Below are 26,785 nucleotides of genomic sequence, written 5' to 3'. Positions count from 1 at the left end.
ACACCAAAAGCAAGTAGAGCAGCTGAAAGCACTGTGGCACACCAAGGTGCTGTTCTTGAAGGGTTCAGAGACTTACCTCTGATACGCCAGTCTCAATGCTGTGGCTACCAACATCAGGCTTCTGTGACTTAAAAAAGCAAAAAAACAAAACGAAACAAAACAAACACACAACAAAGAAGCTCAGCGACAACAAACATAAGCATCTCTAGTTCACATACCAGATATGTCTCAATGTAACTAAGGAAACTGATCTGTATTCTGAATGTTACATAAGTGACATATGAATTTAGACAATACAAACAGTATTTCATTTGCAGGACTTGGCACTTCTTCAATGCTGTCTATTACTGTAATGCCTCCCTACTGTGAGCTTATATATTTACACATACACAAATACACACAAAAATATATATAAATTGCCCAGAGATGTGGTGATGTGGTGGATGCCCTGACCCTGGAGATATTCAAGGTCAGGCTGGACCAGGCACTGAGCAACCTGATCAAGCTGTGGATATCTCTGTTTATTGCAGGGGGGTTGGACTAGATGACCTTTAAAGGCCCCTTCCAACTCTAAGGATTCTATGATAAAAAATATACACAAATATAAATACCTAATATACATATTTAAATGATCCATTTGTTTCTAAACAGAGTTCTCTAAAACAGCTGAAATCTGATGCATGACTAATATGCACCTTGAGACACACTTTAGATACGCAAGGACATTTGTTCTGAAGTAAGTTGAAACAATCAGAAAACAGGTAAAATCAAGCAGAAGCAGCTACAGAGCAATATATGCCCTGTTCTGAAATGATCCACAGTGCCCTATTCTGTAACGTTTCCAATTTGTAGCATTCCTCCTACAGAAGATTCCATTGCAATGGCAACAGCATTATCCAGCCTACTCACTCTTCATCATCTCAGTGAAAGTGCATATGCAATAGTAATTCACATAGATAATTTTTGTTCTTTTCAAATGTATATTTTACAGATTTGTATGAGGATAGCCAAGGTAAAAAGCATGGCCAGCACTTCACACAAAAGGTAGCAGTAGTGTGACAGCCCTTACTTGAGGAGCTTATTTCATTGATATTGATTCCTGCAAAGACCTGCTTCATTTACAAAGTTAACTTGGAGCCAGAGAAGCCTGTTCGTGAGCATGGTCCTTGGCAGGTCTTTGAGATCCTAGATCATGCCCTAGGATATCTGGACATGTATCACAGGATGTTTCCTAGCACCACAGATTTCTCTGAGACATGGAACAAACAAAAATGTTGTGTAGAATTCCTACACAAAGAACAAAAAGTAAATCTGATGTACTGCCAGCATATCTCATCAAGGCATGCTGATTGGCATATGAACTTTCTGTGCTTAAACAGCCTAGGCTTTAAAATCCAGCTGAATTCTGATGAATTTGTAGTTAACTCTGCTCTGACTGACTGCAAACCACCATATGATTAAGTCTGTACCTAGCTGAGTCTCTGAGGTAAGTTAGAAAACTCACTGCCTTCTCTGACTACTTGGACCGGGGGAGAAAAAAGCTTCTATCGTGCAAAAAACATTCTTGATGGAACAGAATTTCTCAACATAAAGTGTAAAAAAAAAAAAAAAAAAGAAAAAAAACACCATAAAATGATTCTCAGCTAAGTCACATATGTCACATTTGGTAAGAAACTTTTTATATTAATGCTCTTGCAAGTTCCTAACTCAGCAATTAAACAAGATGGGTGCATATGTCAAAAAAGTTTTTGAACATAATCACATCTTCCAATTATATACCCTTTAGAAAAAAAGGATGTGAATATACAATGCCTGTTTCAAACAAAGTGTTTATGAGAGTCTTTTAATTAACTGTTACAGAGTTTGATGACACCATTCCATGTAGTGCTTGGCTAGCACATCCAAGCTCATTGTTAAAAAGAAAAGCAAATTATTTGACCTAACATTACATATTAACAATGATTCAGAATATAGAAAGTCTTCCAAAATGAGAAGAGTTGCAAGCATTTTCCAGTCAGGTTTCTTTTACACAGTTCTCTCAAAAATAGACTTGCCTCAGTGAGCTGATAAAAAAGCGGAGCCTTGGAAAAATTCTGCATTCCTACTGTTCAGCACAGCATAATTTCTTTCTACAGCTACTTCAATTCCACTACTTAGCAGGAAGACATTTGAATTTTTATTGTATTTCTTTTTCTCAGCAAAATAATGTAGCAGGTTGACATTAAATAATAACGGACTAAAAATTTCAGGTTAGATCACTTTTTTTTTTTCTTAAATATACACAGTAGATGAAAATAACTACCAGCTACTGACAATGAAAAAGAAGTTTGGCCAACTATTCTCTTTGTTTCAGGGCTACTGCTGTGCTATAAATGAAATATTAGCCATCTGTAAAATCCAAACATGCTGGAGAAAAATACAAATACAAAAATGACATTTTGAGAATTGTAACTTTTGCTAACAGTTCAGAACAATCCTGAGATAACATTTATCTAACCAAGATACTTTCCCGTACAGTTATCAAAGTACATGTGATACATAAAATTAATGAAAATAATTATATGCATAAAGGACTCTAAGTGTGGGCAAACAGGACCAAACACTTCATCCTGTCAGTCCCAAATGCTCATATTAAGCTCTTTTAGGAGAGAAATATACTAAGTGAGCTGTAGAAGGGTCTAAAATATACTGCATGCTTGACTTTAAAAACTGATGACTACTTTGTGTCACTGAAGTCATTTAATGCAACAGCACTTTCAAGAGAGAAACTGTAAGGGCAGATCAGGACCAGCAGAAACCAGACAACCCCACTTGTACGAAGGACAAGACCTTGTAAAAAGCAGGAGTGACAGAAGCCCTTACTGAGCTCAAGATTAGCTGAAATCGGCCTATTCTGCTGCTCACGCAGATCGAGAGGCAAAAATTCAGATGAAGCTCTGAGTTGACAGCCACTGCCTTCTACAGATTCACGGTATGGCTTATCAGCTGCCCCATGCTACCTTGTTCTGCAAAAAGCAACTCTGCGCAAGTTTAGCCTTCTCCACCTGGACTGCCTGCAGTGATGGGCACAAACCGCTGCTAGTCCTTCAAGTACAGCTGCTGATCCAAAGACCTTGCAGCATGTCAGCAAAACAATGTTGACACTGCTCTCCGATTTACAGGCTGTAGTTTCACCTCAGGACCTGAATATCACAGTAATTTTGCTCAAGATATTCTCTTGGAAAAGAGAGATGAAATTTGTGTCTTAATTTCTAACACAAACATTGATTTAATGTTTACTAGCTCTACTTAAAGACAAAATAAACTCACCTATCTAAAACATGTCATAGTACTATGTTTTGCTCATTTGGCATTCCCACTCAAACCTCAGTGTTTCAGTAACATTTGCTGGGGTATATAAGTAATTTTATCTCTAAATTATTAGATAAAAAGTTGAGGCAACATGGGAAGCCTTGGCAGTTTCAAATTCTCATTTGCACTATACCAAATTAAGCATTACTTTTATATTCTGATTCATTTTCGTTCTGCTTACTAGTAAATAAATATATTAAAACAGGAGTATAAACAGTTTAAATTCTATCATTTTTCATCTCACAAAAATTTGACTTGTCATTCTAATTTGAAAAGAATGCTACCTTTAAAATATACTGGTATTCCAAAGAGTGAAACTTTTTCTTTGCAGAGAGTGTCCCAAAAGCAGTATCTTCAGTAGTTCATAAATATTTATGCTGATATGCACAGAATTAGTGTGCATATCAGAAAAACTTTCCATCTATCCACCTACTTAGTGCACTCACTGCTTCTGAGTCTCCTTTTTCCCTTTCAACTTCTTCACTGTTACATTTAGGGTGTTCTTTTGTTTCTGTTTTTTGCTTGTCTGTGACACACTCACCTAAGAGACAAAAGAAGCTGACTGCTTATTCAAAAATATAATCAGGCACTTAAAAACAATTTTTGTAAGTGATGGTTATTACTTCTAGAGTATTTCCAAAGTGCTAGTACAATAATTGTATGGTGACAGCACAGTCTGTTCCAAGATTCTTGTTCATTACAATCAAAACAAGAATACTTAAAGGTAAAATTATTTTTATGCTGATATCTTTCTTTATTTTGCTACATGAGAAAGGATATTGAAGCCTGCAAGTTTGGGTTTTCTGTAAGAACAGTTACACACCAGTATATGTCTCTGTACGTGGCCGTGCTACAGAATAAGCAAGTTTTAAATACTCAAAAGTCGTATCAGGCAGTACATTGAGCTGACTGAAAAGTTGCCTGTGCAGTCACAGAACAGAAAACGTACAGTGTGAATGGAATTGCCTTGCCTGTCTGTATATACGTTCTACTAATGAAGATGCATGAAACACTTGTATTAATTCACAAAAACCTCAGATTATTTAGTTCTGACCTCAGTAATTGCCGTGGAATTCACTGTCCCAGCTCTCACATGGCAGCTGTCTGCTCTGGGGATGCCGTGCAGTGCAACAAGGATGCTACAGCAAACCATTACAAGTGCCCTGATAAAGGGATATGCTGTATTTACAAGTGTAATTTAAAGATAGTCTTGTGTGTACATTTAATCAGCATCAGCACAATTGAGAAATGGGTGAGGAAACAACACAGGAAAAAAGAAAATATAGGAAAGACGAAAAGCAATTTAGCAGGTTTAGGTACAGCCCATCGGGCAATTGTCCAGCAGGCAATAGCTCTGGAAGCTAAAGTGAAACATCACTCCTCAGAGGAAAAAAAAAAAAAAAGGGAAAGCAGTGTAGAGAATTGGTACTGATGGTTACTTTGCTACAAATAGCAAGTGATTTATAAAACATCATACAAAATCTATAACATTAGAGAATAACTGTCCTGTGAGGTGTTCATCATATTTTTGTTTCCATGGAGAGAGAAAAGAAAAAAAATCATTGTAATATTCAGAGAACAAACTTAAAACAGAATTTTGTTCTAAATTTTCACAAACATAAGGAAGTACGAAATTTATAGGGAATTCTGTAATTAACAAACTGAATCACAAATAAATGTTAACAAATTCTCTCTTTGAAAAATCAGTTGCAGCAGAAAATGTCCTTTCTGCATAGATAATATCCTAAAGAAAGAGATTTAAGAGAAATCAGATGAGCTGAAAGATATATTGTCTTAAGTGATACCGGTACATTCCCATTCTTTCATCCTTTTCATCCTTACTAGAGGCAGAAACACTAGAGACAAGATTTTGGCCATCTGCCTCCCAGTAATGTCTTTTGATGAAGAGCTTGTAAGAGGTACTCAGATGGCCATTAGGCAGATCTTCTACCTATTTTACATTTCATCTACAAGTTTTCAGGTTTTAGTATAGAAAATTGTTCAAATCACTAGGAAAATCGAAGATTGAATAATGACCTTGGATGTCTTCTGATAATTGACATACTACATACATAACTCCAGACATGCGTCAGCCCATACATTAAGAACACTACTACGAGGTATACGTACATGTATATATGAGTTGTGAGAGTTTACAAACAGAAACAGAAGATACCTGCTAGACTTCAAGCTACTGGTGACGGTGGTTTTTTTTTTTGTTTTTTTTTCCATTTTGAAACACCTAAGAAAAGCTAGAAAAAGTTGCGCCAGGGGAGATTCAGGTTGGACATTAGGAAGTACTACTTCCCCAGAAGTGTAGTTAGGGTAACCAACCCTGGAGGTGTTCAAGGAACATTTAGACTTTGTATTGAGATACATGGTTTAGTGAGAACTAATGGTAATAGGTGAATGGTTGGACTGGATGTTCTTGTAGGCCTTTTCCAACAACCTTGGTGATTCTACGATTCTAAAAATTTTGTTCAAATGAATTTAGGAAACAGGTAAATAAATAGTTTCAAATGAATAGTCTAACTCTATAAACCTGTGAGAACCAGTTTTCAAGAAACTGGGATTCACCACGAATTATCTGTTTTCATTACGGTATAACATACTTCTTTATTTTCAGATTACAGCTACTTTGGTTTTGGAATTCTATAATTTGCTATATCCCCAAGTGGTAGTATTCCTCTTGTACTTGAAATACATTTAGCTTAACCCTAAGATTTACAATTAGGTGAACTAGGATCCTTTCAAGACGCACCTAACTAATGACTTCAGGTCTTCCTTGTGATGCCAAGTAAACATATACAGAAATTTACACTGATAAATGAGAACTGGAACAGATTATAGGTCTAGATTACATTATGGCTGCTTAAAACATGATAATTTAATTTTTGGAACAGATATTTTTGAACTAGCTGCACAAAATGAATAAACTCACTTAAGTAGTCATCTCTAACACTTTTTCTTGAACAGTTTTTTAGTAGAAGAGAATTTCTATTAGGCACTTATTTTCCAATTCCAAAGTTTGGGTACTTACTAGAATTTATTTTGCACGCATATATTCACTATTTTATTTTAAAACATTGCTTCCAGAACTATTATTCCATTTCTCCTCTCCCCTGTAGCAATGACTGATGGAAATTCAAAGTGACAAAACCAAAACACAATACAGACAAGAAATCATTACAGATTACTGACAGAGACAAAATTTTGATTTGAACAGATTAAATATTTTTCATTAAGCATTTTTCATTTTTCGTTTTCTGTGTTTTTTTTTTTTTTTTTTAATTTAAAGAAATGAAGTCACTGAGGTGGAAAAAAAGTCAATCTTCTGAAACAAGTAAGACTGCAATACTTACTGCCCAAAGATTTATTTACCTATATCATTACTTTAATTTCATTTCATTCTTTTACAAAGCCAAAAAATACTGGTCACGTGTTTCACTACTTGTTTTCTTACAAAGATCTTAGTGGGAACACTTTATCATCAAAAAGCAAAACTTCTTTTGAAAAGATGATACTGCATAGTAATGGCAAGAAGGAGGAGGAGAGAAAGACAGCACCATAACACAAAACCAAGAAAATCTTACACCACTGAGTCCAGCCTCTTGAAATCTCAGATATGGCTCCCATCATCACCATATAAACTGCAAGCCAAAAAAAATTCTTACAGCAAGAAAGGTACAGTACAATCTCTAAACCCAAGGTACCCATTGCTGCTTTCTTCAGGCTTTTCTCTATACATATCCCACGAATTCCATCCTGTAGAAATACTCCTAGAATAAGTACTTCAATTTTAACAGGCATTTAAGAGGTAGAATAATACTCCTTCAGACATACAACACGGTGTTTTCTGTTTCTTGTTCAAGAGTATCTGTGTCAGTGTTTTCAATGTATTCATGTAACAGAAAATACCAAGAATCACGAAGCTTACCAAGAGAATATAAAACTGAACTTAAAGCAGCTATTTGTATTATTTCTATATGCGTTCTTCTCTTCCTCTGTTTAAGTATTCAGAGAAAAAATATATAGTAGTCATGAATTCCTGTGTGCAGTGTACAAAACAAACATGGAGGAAATTAAAAATTGCACAGTCCCATTGTCCTACAAATATAAATGCAACTAGTACATATGCAAAAGGAAATTTCACAGTTTGTCTGAAAAACTTCAATGAGTTAAAAGTTAAACTCAATTTAAAATGGTTTTCATCTTCTTAAGAGACTGCCTGCTTCATTATTTTTAATCGAGACCCCCCTTCTGTCCCATGAACAGGAAGAAAGGATATCAACTAATAGCTTGTTAAATTTCTAAGACTAGTAACAGCTAGCATTGTAACAACAGAGCACTATTTATTATTTTTGAAACCCTAACAACAAATTTCACATAATGTAGAAGTCTGTAAAAATAAAGCCAGTTCTTTTCACATCTACTGAAATTAATATATCAAAATTCCACAATATTTATCAGCTTATGGGCTTTGAATAGTCATATTAAACTGTGACATAAAAGGCATAGCACAGTTTTTAGTATAGCTTCTAAAATTTCTTATTAAATCCAACAAAATGAAATCTTCATAATTAAGCCAAACAGAAGATAGAACTTAAAACAAAAATACACACTTCAGTTGAAGCGATTGGTCTGGCTAATTTTCCAGTTTCTCCTTAGAAAGGCACCTGCAGGCAAGAACAAAAATTACCCCAAATGCCTTCTCCATTACTTTGATCTAGATTATCTTTACTTCTCCAAAATGAATGTTTTAGTATTGAGATGTTCGCAAGTATGACATCTTTAAAGATAAGAGAGCAAATGTAAGGCCTTCATGAGGATAAAGTAAATACACAAAAATCATAAGCTAGTATTTCAAACATGGAATTTCTATAGGTTTTTTTTCGGCAGTAATTGCTATATTATATTTTCTCTAGAAGAAAAATATTGAAATTTTAGGAAACAAAATAGATTTTTAAAATATATTGGAAAAATAAAGGATTTTTTTTTTAAATTATCACAAATTCAAAAAAAGATCTGCATAAAAGCTGCCTAAGAACAGCTAAGTAGAACACAAAGAGGAAAAAAGCACAACAATAAAAATGGAGATCTACTGACACTGGAACAATGGGAAGATGTGGGTCCACTCCAGAAGGAAAATGGAGCACTGGTCACAAGGGATACAGAGAAAGCTGAGGTGCTCAATGACATCTTTGCCTCAGTCTTCACTAGCAAGGTCTCAAGTCACACTGTCCAAGTTGCAGAGGAAGAAAGGTAAGAACTGGGAGAAGGAAGTTCTGCACTACATCAGTGAAGATCAAGTTCAAAACCATCTAAAGAACCTGAAGGTGCACAAGTCCCTGGGACCCAAAGAGATCCATCCATGGGTTCTGAGGGAACTGACAGATGAAGCTGCCAAGCTGCTATCCATCATATTTGAAAGGTCACAGCAGTCTGGTGAAGTTCCCACTGACTGGAAAAGAGGAAAACATAACCCCCACTTTCAAGAAGAAAAAAAAAAAAAGCAAGATCCAGGGAACTACAGGCCAGACAGTCTCATCTCTGTGCCTGGCAAGATCATGGAGCAGTCTGTCCTAAAGGCCGCTCTAAGGCACATAGAATATAAAGATGAGGTGATTGGTGGTAACCAACATGGCTTCACCAAGGACAAGGCATGCCTGACAAACCTGCTGGCCTTTTATGATGGAGTTACAGAGTCAGTGAACAAAGGAAGAGCACTGACATCATCCTCCTGGACTTATGCAGAGCATTCAACACTGTCCCGCATGACATCCTGGTCAAAAAATTGGAGAAAAATAGATTTGATGGATGGACTACATGCTGGATAAGGAATTGGCTGGGTAGTTGCACTCTGAGAGTTGTGGTCAACAGCTCAATCTCAAAGCGGAGACCAATGATGAGTGGCATTCCTCAGAGATTGGCGCCAGGACTGGTGTTATTTAACATCTTTGCAGGCAACACAGACAGTGGGCTCGAGTGCACCCTCCGCAAGTTTGCAGATGACATGCTAGAGGGAAGGGAAGCTAGCTAGAGGTACATGGACAGGCTTGAGAGGTGGGATCATGTCAACCTCATGATGCTCAACAAGGCCAAGTGCTAGGTCCTGCAACTCAGTTGGGGCAATCCTAAGCACAGATACAGGCTGTGCAGAGAATGGCTTGAGAACAGCCCTGAGAAGATGAAAGACTCAACTTGAGCTGGTAATGTGTGCTTTCAGCCCAGAAGGCCAACCGTTTCCCGGGTTGCATCAAGAAAAGTGTGACCAGCAGGTTGAGGGAGGTGATTCTGCCCCATCACTCTTCTCTTTTCAGACCCCACCTGGAGTACTGCGTCCAGTTCTAAGGCCCCCAGAACAAGAAGGACACTGAACTGTTCAAGTGGGGCCAGAGAAAGGCCACAAAGATGATCAGAGGGCTGGAACACTTCTCCTATGGAGACAGGCTGAGAGAGTTGGGGCTTTTCAGCCTGAAGAAGAAAAGGCTCCACAGAGCCCTTATAGCAACCTTCCAGTACCTGAAGGGGGCCTACAGGAAAGCTGGGGAGGGACTTGTTGTAAAGGCATGTATAGAAAGGATGAGGAGAACTTGCTTTAAAGTGGAAGAGGGTAGATTTAGACTAGATATTAGGAAGAAATGGTTTACTGTGAGGGTGGTGAGACACTGGAACAGGTTGTCCAGAAAGGCTGCAGATGCCTCCTGCCTGGAGGCATTCAAGGCCAGGCTGGACTGGCCCTTTGTGCAATCTGGTCTAGTGGGAAGTGCCCCTGCCTACAGCATGGGGGTTGGAGGTAGATGATCTTAAAAGGTCTACTAGCCCAATCCATTTTATGATTCTATGTGTTCATACAGTATTTTGGTATCTAGAAATCACAGAAAGGCTTGGGTTGGAAGAGATCTCAAGGATCATCGAGTTCCAACCCCCTGCCACAGGCAGGGTTGCTAACCACTAGATCAAGCACTAGATCAGGTTGCCAAGCCTTAAACATCTCCAGGGACAGGGCATCCATGGCCTTTCCGAGCAGCCTGTTCCAGCATCTCACCACTCCCTCAGTAAAAACGTTCCAGTTTTCACTGTATTTCACTGTTTTCACTACAGTTTTCACTGTACTTTCATCATTTCTAGAGCTGTGGAAATCATTTGCCTTGAATTATTTATAGGAATGTATCTTTTTATCTGGAAAGATAAAGCAACTGTCCTGTGTCAACAGTTCAGCAGCTCCAGTCCAGTACCAAAATGATTGTGTGCTTCTTCCAACTCTGTATTTTTCTGGCTTGCTTCTACTTTGCACATTTCCTCCATCCAACACCAACAAATAGCTGCCTGTACATGATTATCGCTATATAAAAACATTTTTCCATTAAGGTTTTTGAGAAACAAAAGGACAATATATGGTTTATAGCACTTTCAAATTCTCTTTTTGTAAACTTCAACAGGTTTATAAAAAATAACCACAGAAACGTACTTCAGATCAAAGTATGTAGTCTATGTCTGCATGATAAATTCGAGTGACACAAAAACTGCATAGTTTTAAATTTCAAACTGAAGATCTCAAGACATGAGAGACAGTTCAGAATTTATAAAGGTTGTTTTAATATGCTTTCCACTGCAGAATTTACCACTTCTTATGAAAATTTGCATACAAAATACTTTGCCCCTTGAGGATCAATGCAATGTTGTTAAAATTCATATTCTAGTAAATTTATGAGTAAGTGTCAGATTGATGACCTCAGAAAATTAAGACAATGAGCAGGTTTTAAGCTAATAGGGCTTGTGAAAATAACAAGTTCTTGAACTCAAAGACATAGAGGTTTTATTCCAGTGTCACTACAGAAGGCATTAGTCCAGTTTAAACTACATTGCCTTGGGAGATTTAATGATGCTATTGAGATGAACTCATTTAAAATTACCACAACAGCACACATTAAAATCTGAATCAGAATGTATGTCTAAAGGTTTACTATTCAGACTGTACTAATACAAAATGCCACCTGTTCAGTCACAACTCTAAATAACAATTCCTTACTGAGTAACCCATACAGTTTAGTTTTATTTGGCTATTCACTGCCCTATACCAGCCTTAAGAATAACGCATTGCCAAATGCAGAGTTACTGATGAACAGATTCTTATGCATGCTATTACAGTAGCTCACTATAGCCTTTTTTTTATTATTTGATTGGAAAGTAAAGGAAAATGCAGTTTATGTCATCTCTCTCTCTTCTAAAGCCAGCTTACAAAGTATAACCAAGAAGAAATTATTTGCTTTTTGGTACACCATTTTGGACAAAAAAATTATTTATCACTATATCATGAAATTCTTGAACATTTTCCAGATCATTGAACACAGATTGCAAAAAGCAGAAGTAAAACACACCTGGCCATGCTAAGAGGCTGCTGTAGATGTTTTCAGTTTCAAGAGTTTCAGAAATAAGTAACTTAAAAAATCAAAGTAATAAAATTTGACTACTAACAAATTATCAACATCAAAACTGCATGAAGTACACTGAGCATTAGTGAAAGAAAGGACAAACTTTAACATGATAACAGCTAGGTTTCATCTTTAGCAGATCCAGCTTCTTTCATCAGTATGGATATGGTTGAGACACAGTTCATAACACATGCATTCTTTAATGAATGGCCACCCTTGCTGATGAATAAAATAGTTCATAAGAAATGTATTTGCCACTGTTTGGATTGGGCACTCTTACCCCGCGCCCTGCTGTTACATGCAAAATTCTTCAAATGATGGCCTTGGATAGATTTAGCAAGTCCAATGGGTATTTAATCAGGTAGACTGTTTCTGTAGACATTTGGCTTTCAGAAAATGATTGGCCTCCTGTAGTACGCATGTAATTAGTGAAGCTGATTAACTAGAAAATAAACATTACTCCTTGCTTTTGCTTAAGTCCTATATGAAAAACATGTATTATTACACAAACTTATTGAAAATACAACTGAAGGGAAGAAAAGCAAGACTAGTTTCTCCCAGAAATGCAAACATTCATTTTTTGATTAAAATAGGGACCTTAATGTTGGATTCCAATCTTACCTATTGATTGACTTAGTTATACTAAAGTCTAAAAATATTGTCTTATTCCTTCTGGTTTTGTACACTGTCTACCAGTTAAGAGCATCAGAAGTTGATCTATCATTTCCCCAAATAACTCAGGTGAAAAAATTAAATCTGTAATAATAACAGTTAAAAAAAAATATTAGAGACTCATCCATCAAAACCCAACCATATAACCCAATTAAAATGTCAGTATGGACTACAAATCTGACCCACTCATGATACTTGAGTATCTGATACTCTGCAGATCTGAGTCATAGAAAGAAAGGAAATACCAGCATTGTCCTATTTTATTAAATGGTCTCTCTCTCTAATTCCTTCTCTCCTAGTTTCTAACATGTTTTGAGCAAGCGTAGCAATGAAATTTTTTTCACTTAACTGTAAATGAACACAAGTATTAGCAATCTGCATTAGAAGACCTTTTGGAAGAAACTCTCAAAGCAATTAACAAAGCCTATCATATATAACCTGATAGTCCCTCTCATTCCCCAAGTTTTGATATACAGCATATGGCAGAACAATGTTGTAACTGGTCCATTACTACTAAATAATATATATAATTTGTCATGGTTTTGTGATTTTCGGTTATTGGTATTCCACATCATAACATCATGTAGTGGACATACCTAGTTCTCAGAAGAGAAGGACTACTACAGTCCCCACGGTACTTTGCTCCTTTGTTACCATTTTCCAGCCGGAGGGAAAAGATAGAAGCTCACAGTATAAAAACTTGCAGATCACGAGACCTCGTCCCTTTTTCCGCCGTCTCTCGTCTTGGCAGCACCTCGCTCTCCAGCCGTCTTATCGTCGGTAGTAGAGTAAGGCCTACCTTGACTTTGGGACATTCTCTCTCTCTCTGTTGGATTTATCAGCTTAAATTGTAATTATATTGTATTATAGTGTGTTGTTTTGCATTCCGATATTTTATTTAGTAAATTAGTTTGTTTCTCCTCAGATTGTTGCCACTGTTCTTTGCTCCCAGGGCCATCTCCCTACCCTTTTCCCCTTTCCCCTTTTCCCGGGACGTGGGCCCTTGGGTCCCCCATCCCCTTTGTCACGGAATCGGGCCTAACGCCCGTAAACCGTTGACATAATTACACCCTTTTTATTTTCCACCTTACCTGATGACCTTAAAGGTCTTTTCCTACCTAAATGATTCAATTATTCTAATTATTACTGTCTGTCTGCCAGGAAATTAAAACACCTAGCAGAACTGGCAGCACAGAAAGCACATTTGCCAAGAATACTAGCATATATTAAGAAGAACGACTTCAAAATACTTATCCTAATGCCCAGTCTTTTTACCACTTGGCAATTTCAAGACTGTTCACCTACAAGAGTTGACTGAAGTGAGCTAGCTCAAGGAGAATCTGCTCTTGCAAAAGGCCATTTTTTAGGTCACAATCAAAAAAAGTCATAAGGAACACTGATATCACAGCGCAGCAGTAATAAGCATAACAAAATTAATGGTGGTTTGTTTGCAACATCTCTAAGAAAACCAAAAGCAAACGAAATAAAAACCTCTTTTTTTTGGTTTGAAATGAATATCCTTCTTCTGGATAAAATTCCTTTTTTATCCAGAGTAGTTGACAAAAATAGCATTTTAGGTTTTGCATCAGGAAAGGATAGATTTTGCTTTAAAAAGCAACATTCCCATTTTGTCCTTTTTATTTCAAACTTGAAATTAACATTCTTCAAGCAAATTGTATGCACATTCCCCCCTATGATATTGGTGCTACTGATGCTTTTGCATCATTCCTTGTTTGTTAACATATTTTTGCCTAATAAATGCTTTTTATTATGAAATGCCTTAGTTCACAAAAATCTGTTTCTTTCTGCAAAATACTCATTTCAAGGAATAGTTGATGCACAGCATTTTTTAAAAGGCCCAAGAGAAAATAAGGTTTCATTACATCAAACATTAGAGAAGAAACTATTTAGTGCATTAGACAAACTTCAGCATAGAAAAAGTAGATAAACTGCTGTCTAAATGAACTAACGAGTAAGAAGAAAAGGAAGCTTTACAGATTGATTTGATGATACTAGTGAAACAGAGATAAATGTCAACCCAAATAATAATACCATCACTCAATGATCATGACTGCAAATAATTCTGTAGTTACTGAAAATCATTTTCTTGTTTCTACATTAAAGAAAAGTTGTCCTGCAGGAAGAGACAGACATAGCCTCTGGAGCCCTAATTAAGACTTGTTTTACTATAGAAAAGCCATGCAAAATAGCGATAGAGAGATTCGCATTGGGATTAATCTTCAATTAAATCAATAGATTTGAGTTTAAGCCACTTCCAAATGAAGAAGGAAGGAAGAAAATGACTGTTAGCAAGCTGAAAAGCTAGATCTTACAGTGGCATAAAACATGTAACAGTAGACATGATGGCTGCTTTGAAAGAAATGCCTCCTATCTTACTATGGTGGCTCACGATGTCAGAGGTAGATATTGGTGGTATGGCTGTAGAGTTTGACTCTTCCCACAAATATTCCACTACCTTTTGTTGCCATGTGACAGATGGCAGCAGAGGGACAGTCTGACAAAATGGTGTCTGACACGGAAGTGTATACGAAGCACAAGTGCCTCACTGAATTCCTCTATGCAGAGAAAATGGCACCCATTGACATTCGTAGACTCTTGCTGAATGTTTACAGAGACCAGAGGATGTAAGCACAACGAGGCAAGAGGCGGTGCATTTCAGCAACAATGCTGTCATAGCCACTGTGAAACAGTGGGTTGCCTCCTCTGGTGCTGATATTTAATGAGAGCACCATGCAGGCTCTTGTTTGTTGCCAGTGAAAACGCATAGCCAATGGTGGTGACTATGTAGAAAATCAGTGTTATGTAGCTGAGAATTTGCTCTATCAAATAGTGCTATTGTGCTCTTTGTATCTGCCGTAATTTTCATGTAAATAAATGGGAAGCATTATTTTCAGAGCAACCTCTGTATTTGTGCTATAAAGGGTCCCAAGGACCTACACTGATGCTTATTAGGCTGGATCTTATGACTATTCAATGCAATAAAAGAGCCACCATTGGTTGTCTAAATCTAGATACCCACACAGATGAAACTCATGATAAGGAGAGATCAGGGAAACAAGCTCAGTGAAGAACTGGCACAGCTCTTCTGCACGTCCTGCAGGGTTTTCCCTACTTGTAGGGTACAGGCAGTAAGCAATAAAATAGGGAAAAAAAATCAAGGAAAGGAACTACTACAGTTGCCTATAGCTTTTCCTCAAGGACAGGATGGAAAATGAAGCCAAATACAAATGAACCTATGTACAGACACAATAGTTTTGTAGTGATAAGTTCAACTATTATTCGCATGAAATATGAGAGTCTTTACATTTAAACATTATCCAGTGGATGCCAACAGTGTTTCCTGCATTCACAAGGTCTGATCAGAATATTCCAGTAATATTCTAGAAGTCTTACAATTTCTATTTACTCTTGCTTTGCAATTTAGCAATTAGAGTCAAATCTTAAGTTTTTTGTTGCTTTTCTTATTGTAGAACTTTTAGGTGCATGTAGACCATTTATTTTGGTTTTTAATCTTCGCATTATGAAAAGCAAATATCTATTACTTTTCTTCTGTTTTGAATTACATTAATATTATATGCTTGTTTTAGTTCAATATCATTACATTTACAAACAAATATTTGTGTATGAATAAAGGTGTTACCAACATTGCCAACAGAAAAATTAATTCTACTATATAACATAGGCACATGCTGTGAATGCTTTGGACTCTTCAATAAAGTATCATTAAAGGTCAGACAACCATGTGTGTATGATCTATATATGTCAACATCTTCATGGATGCTTGCCCATGGAGGAGAGAATGCTGTCGCACTGCTCAGGCACTCCACAAAAGAACTTGAAACTTTTGCAATTTCCTAAAATCCTGAAATGTTTTCTGATCAGCACTGGCCCTTCTCAGTTATTAAAATCTTGATCTAAGAAGAGCAGTTGGGTTGAACAAGCTACAGCAACAGTAGAATTACTGTTCCCTACCTGCTTTGAAAGCACAAGTATGAGATCAATTAGTACTTTATGATGATGATGATAATTATTATTAAGCAAACTGTCCTTCCTGAGTGCGTTCATTCCCTAAAGCAGAATGTTTACCATTGTCATGCTCATTTTCAGCCAAGCATATTAAGTTTTCCCTTCTAGGTTAAGTCTTCCATTCCAGATGGGCAAAAGAAGCCCCAGAGATTACTTGCAAGGCTCCATTAAAAAAAAAACAACAAAACAAAACAACAACAACAACAAAAAAACACACAGACAAGGAAAGAATACTCCCAATGGTTTGTGTTACTAGAAAAGTAATTTGCTGACATGACACAATGTTTCTATTTGTATTTAAGTTTTCATATGCCGCTATACTAGGCCTTCAGTAAGAATGAAACAGCCAGAACCATGAAAAAAGACAAGGATAACTTCCTGGACTTTCGCAATCATTTCTTATTGCAATAGGGACAGAACTAGGAAGTATTAGAGTCAGAAGAAGGTCACGATCAGTGTTTGATGGGCAAAACTTTCTCAGTAAGAACCTGCTTGCACATACAGAGTATGTAATCAAATATTATGCCAGATCTCTGAAGAGAAACTCAAGCATATATTCAAGAGTACAAAGTTTCTAATCTCACGTATAGCTCTGATAAAAAGTACTTTTAGATGGGGTTTCTTTTTCCTTAAAATAAGCAAAGCATTGAGAAGGCAGCATGTTGCTTTGGTATCCTCGTTTTCAGAAAAATAAGATACTTTTTTTTTTTTTTTAAATAAACCTATGGAAGCACAGAAGCAACCAGAGTGCCTTCTCCGGTTCTGAAAAGAGATTCCTTGTCTTCCTCCACCTCGAGTCTTCTCTTCCTTATCTTTCTCTCAAAAAAAGACAGAGAACTCATTTGTCATTGTGTTTGCTTAATTAAATAGTGTGTCACAACGTGCATTTTAAGTACACTAAATTTATACATTTTTCTTCCAACATTCATTTCAAATTTTTCATCTTTTACATATAGCATAATAGTTTATTTTCTGAAACATTTCCAGTACTTGAGGATACACAATATTAATTGTTCAATCAACCTGCACTGACACACTGAATTTAACATGCCACATTGCATTACTTATAGTTTCTCTAACCTTATGAAGTCAATCTGAGCCAGAGACATCTGCAGTTTAGTAGGGATATTTTCTAAACATCTGCTTCCTCAACTACTATAGTATCACTAGTTAGAACGGAACAGCATACATCACACCTTATACATTTTATGGCCTGTCTACAAAACTCACATTCCTTTTAATTCATTCTTCTTCACTCTAGAGAAAAAAATGCTGCACTTTATTGGAAGCAATATTTTTACTAGTGCAGCACATAATGAAGTTTTTTTTATGCGCTGTATGAAAGTTACTTTAGTTCACAAAAAAAAAAAAGAAAAAGGAAAACCCCAAAACCCACAACCATAGCATCTAAGTTTTCAAGTGCTTTTTTTACTGATGAGGAACAGAACAGTACAGACATACATAAATCAAATGCCAGCATTCCCTTTTTCAGGTTTTTCTTTTTTTCTTTTTAATTAGAAATGTATTTATATGTATTTATGCATATTTTAAATATACTATTAAGATAAAGAGAATGAAGTGCATCCAGTTCTCAAACTTGATAATAAATGACATTTAACAACAAAAATTAAGCTAGGCAATATTAAGCTAAAGCTTCAACAGTTTTCAAGTATTTCATTTCCTGAAAACCATCCAAGATGACAGCATACTTTCAGCCTTTTTTGCCTTTCATGTGACTAACAAAACTGCTGTATAAAACTTGACATACCACATTACAGAATTGTAATTTTTTTTATTTTTCTTTTTTACTATAGATAACATAAGGGTTATTTTGCGAAATTAAGGAAGAGATCATCAGACATAAATTGCTTCAGCATTTCACGTAAAACTAATAACAACATTCAATTTTTAAGACCGCTACATGCAACCGTAACTAGCTGATCAAATCAGAACTATGGGATGGTCTTGTATCAATAGTGTTTAGGAAGCAATGCGACAGTTGTATTCTACAGCTTTGGAAAAAAAAAAAAAAAAAAGCACTGCTAGCTCTCAGTATTTCCCTGCTTCCACAGCAGGATGTGCCTCCTGTCTCTGATTCATCCCTGCCTACACCTCATTAAACTGCTGTTCTTCAATTGGAAGCAGTGAAATATAAACCAGCTGATTCCAGATCACTTTCTTGCACTAGTTATTTGATAGTGAATAACTGAAATAAGAGCTATCCAAAGTTACTTCAGTGCTACCCTAAAAATCTTAAGAGACAAAAGACAACCTGGTTGTGTAAGGCAAGACTTACACAGACAGACGTGCAGAACTACAATTAAAATACTAGCTTGAACTATAAATACGAGTAACATGAAACTTTAAAAACTTATTTCTTTTACAACTAGGGGCCCCAATGATTTTATTTTCTTGTTTTACCACACATCTTAAAGACGGAAAAAACATGTGTTACCATTTGTGCTAAATCTTTATTAAAAATATTATAGTTGTAAGGTAGTATCATATATTTTTATTTCCCTGCCAAGCCTTCTGTAGATGAGAAGATGAAAGACATGCTCCTAAGATTACTTACCCATGAAGTTCAGATAGCCATCTCCCCCAAGTGCGTGAGTAATGAGGCGAATCATTTTATGAAGCTGGATTCCGCGATCAATAACTGGAGTAAGAGGTGTGAACACACTCATGTTTGTGTACATCTCTGCATCCATCAATCGAAATGCCAATGTCTTATCACCAACAAGTGCCTATGAAAAAAGAAAACAGCTAGGTGTACTAGAAGAGTTTCTAATGTTTTTTTGGTTTTTGTTTTGATTGTTTTAAGCAAGTTTTCTACTCTGTGAGAGGAGAACTTGAAAGATCTCTGAGGAGTCAAGGACATGCCTCAGTGTATACGATCTAGTCCTAGTTCACAAAGCAAACAACCTGCCCCTGCTTATGACCATCAGGTCACAGTGACCCCCGTTTCTCATCACTGCAGCATTATATTGTTTGATATATACCACACATGTGATTATACAATCTGCTGTCAAAAAGAAAAGTCTAAGTTGAGGCAGGGACATCCCTGAGCTGAGCTAAGCCCTGTCCAGCTCCCTGACCTAGCTGCCCACTTTTCCTGTGCAACTCTGTGCTTGTGTCTATACAATCAATCAGCTCCTATCAGCTCGTAGCTATCTAACTCCAGCTATGGTATTATATTTCACCCAATGATATCGAACCACACAATTAATTCTGAATACCTTTTTGCCTATGTATATCAAATGTAAAATGTTGGTTTCTACTCAATAAGCCACAAGTAGCCCATTATTTTGAATTTTTTTATAGGAAAAACATAAAATGAGAAAGCAAACATCTCAAGTAAAGTTCCTGGGATGCACAAACAAAAGGCTATTAATACATCTGATCTAAAGATGCAGAGAGACTGTGAAGCATTCACTTATACGCTATCAAGAATATGATTTGTTTTCTGATTTTACACAAGGGAGCAATATAAAGCAGTAAAAACAGTAACTGAATTACTAACTTGCTAGCGTTTTCAGCTCTTAAGAAAGGCCAACTGAATCTCTTTAATAACAAGGATTATTCTAATATATTAGCATATGAGTAGTCGAAAATGTTTGGGAGTGTTTGCATGTAAATCTGTAATTTCTGGTCTATCAGCCCAATTCTCATTTTATACTCTATTATGAAAACTTACTATGCTCCACAGAGACAGATGAGTTGTAAACAGGTGTAGGTGAAACACCCCATCATCCTTTAGTTTTCAGACTGGCAATATAATGACATAAACAGGTAATTCTCTCAAGTCAAAACTACCCTTATTTCATAAGAAAGAAAAAAAAATTCCTATCCAGCAATGGAAAGACTGCAATGCTAAAAAGTCTTGTTTTAAGCAGACTTGTATTAACATGTCTTCCATTAGGCTCTAGTCTTTTAGTTGTTAATGAATATTCTTCTAATTCAGCATTCAATTCTAAGTTACTTGACTTGTGTATTCACACAGACAAAACAAGTGTAACTGTACTACAACAGACAGCAGTCTATCTGGCTTAGTACACTGTCTCCAAAACCAGCCAATAGCAGATGTGAAAGAACAGAGTATGAAGAGAGCCAAGCTTTTAGAAATACTTCCCAAAAACGCTATCACAAAAATAACAGACAGATGCTGAAACATAACGTTGGTATTCAGGAGTCTTCCAGGAATCTCCTGTGAAACACATTCAAACCCTTTTGAAGTCACGTAAACCTAGCACAAACATAGCATAATGACAGAATTTGCTTCACACTGAATAAATGGGGGAGGAACAATGCTTCTCTTTACGCAGAATCTGGCATCTATTTAATTTAATGCCTTCTAATCTTTCTCCTAGAAATGGAGGCAATTGTTCACTATTCACATTTTCTATGTCAGTCATGACTTTATAAACTGACGTTCTTCCAATTTTAATGATCTCTTTTCTATCCTGAAGAGCCTTGGTCTATTTAGTTTTCTTCTCATGAAGGCCATTCCATACATCTAATTATTTGTACCAACTCTGTCAACTTCTCTTCCAGTTATGCTCTATGTCCTGAGATACGGGACTATATCTGCCTACAGCGTTCAAGATGTAAGTAAACTATGAAAGGCTACAGTGACATACTGATTTTGCTCTTCGGTGTCTACTCCTTTCAGAATAATTGCAAACAACATACATGCTTTTAGACTGCTATTGTCATTGAGTTGATATTTTCATACATGTACTATCATCATGAGGCCTTGTACTCTGTTAACAGTCTGCTCAAAAACCATTATTACATATAAGAAATTGGAATCATTTCAGTCCTTTGTGCTTCACTCAGTATCTTTATATCAAATTTTATCTACAATCCCATTTTGTTTCTCTGACCTACTTTTCACATATTATCCAGGTGTTTATCTGCAATCCACACAGCTATCTTTGTTTAAATTTGAAATATACATACGGATCTTATTCCAAAGCATAAGATTCTAAAATAAAAACTCGTGGTCGTTTGAAAAGAATTTATAAATTCCAATATGAAATAAAACAACAGCAACAGTGATGTTATACAAGGGCTCCTTCAAAAGTAATGCCTCCTATTTTATTACACTGGCCCACAATGTCAGAGGCAGTTGTTGATGGTACGACACTAGAGGTTGACTCTTCCCACAAATATTCCACTACCTTTTGTTGCCATGTGACAGATGGCAGCAGAGGGACAGTCTGACAAAATGGTGTCTGACACGGAAGTGTATACGAAGCACAAGTGCCTCACTGAATTCCTCTATGCAGAGAAAATGGCACCCATTGACATTCGTAGACTCTTGCTGAATGTTTACAGAGACCAGAGGATGTAAGCACAACGAGGCAAGAGGTGGTACATTTCAGCAACGATGCTGTCATAGCCACTGTGAAACAGTGGGTTGCCTCCTCTGGTGCTGATATTTAATGAGAGCACCATGCAGGCTCTTGTTTGTTGCCAGTGAAAACGCATAGCCAATGGTGGTGACTATGTAGAAAATCAGTGTTATGTAGCTGAGAATTTGCTCTATCAAATAGTGCTATTGTGCTCTTTGTATCTGCTGTAATTTTCATGGAAGTAAATGGGAAGCATTATTTTCAGAGCAACCTTCACATTTCAGGATGAAGAGTCATCTTTTATAAAAACACAGAAGCAGAAAAATATGCATTTCCAAGTAATACCTCAATTTTTCACCAGGACAGGGACTGTGCTCTCATGCTTTAAGTGAACACCGTGTAACAATCTCATCAATAAGAAGGCAAAAAAGCACACAAAACAGGCTGATGAATTCTCACTTTACAAGACAACATAAATCTTGTTTTAGGCACTTTTGTTGACTTATGTTATAGAAGGCACAGGAAATAAAATGTCAATCCCTTATGTAAATGAAAGAGTTGAAGAAAGGTTACTTAAACCTTTTATTAGAAAACTATATTTTTGTTCTTATTTTTAAGTTCCTAATATTAAAATTCTCAACTATCATGTTTTCTAATTCCTCAGAAATAGCAACCAGAAAGACAGTGAGAATTAAGTGTTATCTAAACTTATCATTATTTTTTGTTTTTCCATATACAGAACCATTACAATTGCTGCGTTTTGCACCAAATTGTTAAAAAACACACCATTTAGATCTCAAAATAGAATTGGAGTTTGCAATCCTTCCAGAGATAAAATATTTTTCCAAGGGAATAAAACCATTTCAAACAGTGATTCAGTAAGTAAATTTGCTAACTTGTCATCTTGCTTATGCTTATCAAAAGCAGTGTTCCAGCCTTCCTTATGGAAACTGCATTCCTTGAAATTATAAATTATATGCTCTCCCATGTCCTCTGACAGGCAGGACAAACAGGAAGCTAGAAGTTGTTTGTTAAATAACAAAACTGAAAAGTAACACCACCCATTCATGCACGGGTGGATCAAAAACAATTCAAAACAAACAAAAAACCCACAACAAAAAAACCAACAAGCAGTGTATGAGACTTGCCCACGTCTGAAGCTGTTGCCTATCTTTCTCAAGTCAAGGCTCAGTTTTAATAACAAAAACCAACTAAACCTTTAAGCCTCACCTTTTGCTTGTTTACATATGATAAATAAATAAATGGTATTTTCTATCATACCTGGTCATGGCTCTCTGCGTATGCAATGTATTTTTCATCATATCGTCTGTTTGTTAATGTATACACAATATTGCCCATATTCCAGTCTTCATCTTTCAACTCCTTAATTATCTACAGAAATAAAGGAAATATTGAGCAGAAGTTATTGCTATTTTAACTAAATGCACAGTATTACTTTTCTTCATTATTTTGGCAAAGAAATTGTCAGTGAATGGTGAACTCCTAAATTTTGAAGTGATGAGCTTTCTCTGATAATCCAAAAAGATTTCTGTATATCATATGCCTTTTTATGTACACGATATACAGACAAAAACAGAACTGATAAAAATGGCAGTGACATCAAGAACACTGATATGAAGCTGTAAAATTTAACACTGTGGTTGTAACTGGCTACGCACTCCTAAACAACTTTTCTATTCTCCCCCTCATAAATTCTGGCCCTGAAAACATTCAGACACTGATGCAGCATAACACATACTAGATGTAACCTTAATCTGAACAAGTACAATCACTGTTATGGCAGCTATCGTGTCTTAGCTACTTTTTACAGATCCACCAGAAGAAGTTCATGGTACCCTGGAGATCTTTCTGGTCTAAAACTTCTTTTAGGAAGTTGTCCAGAAAAACAGGTGATTAAAATGTATATACTTAAAAGCTAGAGAGAAAGGTCAGCAAGCAGCTGACAGACTGCAATACATACCCTCCCAATCATTTTAGCTTTACTTTTGACCCAAAAGTGTGGTGGCAAACTAGGCACGCCACCTCTTTCTCTAACTCAAAGTCTTCTGCTGAGGTTACTTATTCACAGTTTCCTTATCTAGAAGATTTTTGCATCACTATGTTTTCATAAAATCAACACACTCCTGAACTAAAATAAGAGTAAACTAAAATAAGAGGCTACAGCAGAGATTGCTGAAATAGATTGTCCATCCATAATACAAAAATACAAACATTTTTCTTATGAAAATTTAAGTCTTTTTTCCTATACAACATAGAATTCAGCCACATGCATTTTACTTATGCAGAAAATCACTTTTTTTTTTGAATGTCAAGGTGTGGCAACTTATCAACTTATAATGAAAAAAACAAAATAAAATCAAAAGCAACACCACAACAGGTCATTACAAAATTACGCGTCCTCACTGCATTTCAGAATCTAAACTTCCCACTCCAAAGTTTAGCAATGCTGTTAGAAAACCTGACAAGTTTATCTTCCACATGGAAAGAAGGGTTTAAAAACTGTTTTCCAATTGATCTACCCTCTATCTCCTAGTTATAAAAGCAAAAGATTCTGAAGATAAGTTAATTCACTTTTTATTTTAAGCTACTCACTACATTTACCGGGGCATTAATGCTCGTATAAAACATTTATTGTTTTCAGATTATCATGATAGCCCCAGGGATTTGGATGCAATCTCATATCTAACTGAAAAACATTCTCTAAAACATTAGTAAAAGCCTTTTGCTATCGTTTCATTCTTTTATTGTTTCATTCTTTTTCTTGTGATTCTCCATAACAAGGAAAAGGTGATTTTAATCCTTATCACAGCCTGTGTTTATTAGTATATTATTGTTCTTGAAGAGCACTTATTTTTCTTTTTGTAACCCCATGCTGCAGATTGTTGGTGTTAGAGTAATTAGCTCGTTTACTTTGGCTAAATTTTCAGCTTTATCTATGATTAATGCGAATTGCTATGCCCAATTTCAGAAGGGTTCATTGTATGCTTTTGTTTCTTTCTAATTTATGTGCATATGGTTATCTTATTATTTACCTGTCCATATTCAATACTGACTACACATTCTACTGTTGCTCCAAGTTATAGGTTACTTCAAATAAAATGAATCTATGCCTGTTGCACTGAATAAAGAAATGAAATGAGCTAGAATGCAAAGAACAGCCCATAATCTTGCTCATCTTCTCAAACCTGAGATATGATATCTGACAGCTCTCATTTCAGCCACTAATATCTGCGCTCAAGACTGTCAGAATTTATTCTAATAGGGCACTAAGTTAATGGATGAGGGAGACAGTCAAATTCATCAGCAGAATTCCTATAAGTGTTTCTATATATGTGCAGTTAGAGAAACATACCACTCTGAAGAGCAGAACGTATTTTTAAAACACATTTTCTCACCTTTATCCACTTATCTGGAATAGCCATGGCTAGTCGATAATCAAATCCTCCTCCTCCCTCTTCAACTGGACGGCAAAGAGCTGGCATTCCAGAAACATCCTTAAATAATACAACATAATTTGGCTAGCATAGTAATTACTTGTTCAGGTTTTCCATCATACAATTGTACTCCACTGTACACAAGCGCTACGTAAACTATAAATAACTTCTATGATTGATGGGGGGGAGGGGGATGAGAGGGGGAAAGAGAAAGAAAAACCTATGGGTCTGTGTCTGGCACACAGACTTACTCCCTGAATGCAAGTTACAGGGAAGCACTATGACTCGTCTGAAATATTCCACTATAAAGCATTTTGATAGAATAGATATTTGAAGAGAAAGAGACCTTAGTAGAGGTAGAATTTGAAATAATTAGCTCTCTTGAGCTTCAAGTAATCAATAGCAAGTAGAAAGTAATCAACAGAAGACAAATGAAACCTTCATTTTGTTTATTGATATTCTGCATAAAGAATGGCATAAAAGTAAAAGGCTGAATTAAGTACAGCAAGGAAGAAAAATACAATCTCTACTATTTTCCTAAACACAAAACTACTGATTCATCTAGCCCTGGAAAGTAACACACTCTCATTGCATAGTTCTCCAGTTTTATATTCATGGAGGCTGGTCACTCTGAAATTTATAATTCCAAGTTCTTAAAATAAGTATTTACATCACCATGTTATTGGACAGTTATATCACATAGCACCTTTCCTATAAAGTTAGATTATCTAAGTAGAAAATGCAAATCCACAAATAATTGCAAAACACCTACCAACAATCAGTTGTATTACCTTATGTAAGTGAGAAGTCATTCCACCACAGTGGCTATGGATTAACACACATATCTTTTGTGTCTGCTTAAGTATTTATATGGAACTGAATTTTGAATGGAACCATGGCTTAATTAGGAAGCTCATTCCGATTTTCTGGATTCAACCCAGTTTTCAGCGCAATTGCTGCATTAGACCAGCTTGAGAAGCAAGATAACACCAAAAAGTTATCTTAAACTAGAATACTATTTCAAGGCAAAGTCCATAATAACATCAAAAGATGTGGAATTTCCTTCAGAGTGAAAAAGGTATTTGCATATGAAATTACACATAAATACTTATACTGCAACCTCAGGAAGTTCAACAAGGGCAAATACGAAATTCTGCCCATGGGATGGAATAACCCAGGCACGTCCAACCCACAGCTTGTGGGTCACATGTGGCTAGGCTCAAGCTGCACTGCAGCCACCCTCTACCCTGTGCCATCATGGTCGCAGCTCTGTCCCACCAAGCAGCCCCACCTGGCTCAGGGAACGCACCCATCGCTCACAACAATCAAACATCAGTGTGCAATTGGCACTCTCTGAGATGAACCCCGGGCATGGGGAGAGCGCAGTGCAGTGCTAACTCTAGTTATGGCAAATGAATTTTGGTTTTATGCATTTTATGCACCTTGATACACTGGCTAAACACAGTTC

At 36.4% G+C, this 26,785-nt stretch overlaps 1 protein-coding gene across 5 annotated transcripts in view; it reads right to left on the bottom strand.

The window, feature by feature from the left end:
• Positions 1 to 26,785, bottom strand: part of GBE1 (1,4-alpha-glucan branching enzyme 1) — a 164,507-nt gene that overhangs the window by 48,139 nt on the left and 89,583 nt on the right. For all 5 annotated transcript variants that reach the window (XR_002440516.1, XM_021402997.1, XM_021402973.1 and 2 more), the window contains 3 exons: positions 25,279 to 25,377; positions 23,144 to 23,254; positions 19,081 to 19,252 (listed from right to left, as the gene is read on the bottom strand). Coding sequence is in view for 4 of the 5 variants with exons in the window: in XM_021402997.1 (XP_021258672.1) it covers positions 19,081 to 19,252; positions 23,144 to 23,254; positions 25,279 to 25,377 (382 nt within the window). In the remaining variant the exon portion in view is untranslated. The remainder of the gene's footprint in view (positions 1 to 19,080; positions 19,253 to 23,143; positions 23,255 to 25,278; positions 25,378 to 26,785) is intronic.

This window comes from Numida meleagris, chromosome 1 (assembly GCF_002078875.1).
Source record: "Numida meleagris isolate 19003 breed g44 Domestic line chromosome 1, NumMel1.0, whole genome shotgun sequence".
NCBI classification, from domain to species: Eukaryota; Metazoa; Chordata; class Aves; order Galliformes; family Numididae; genus Numida; species Numida meleagris.
This window is presented reverse-complemented; position numbering and strand designations above follow the sequence as displayed.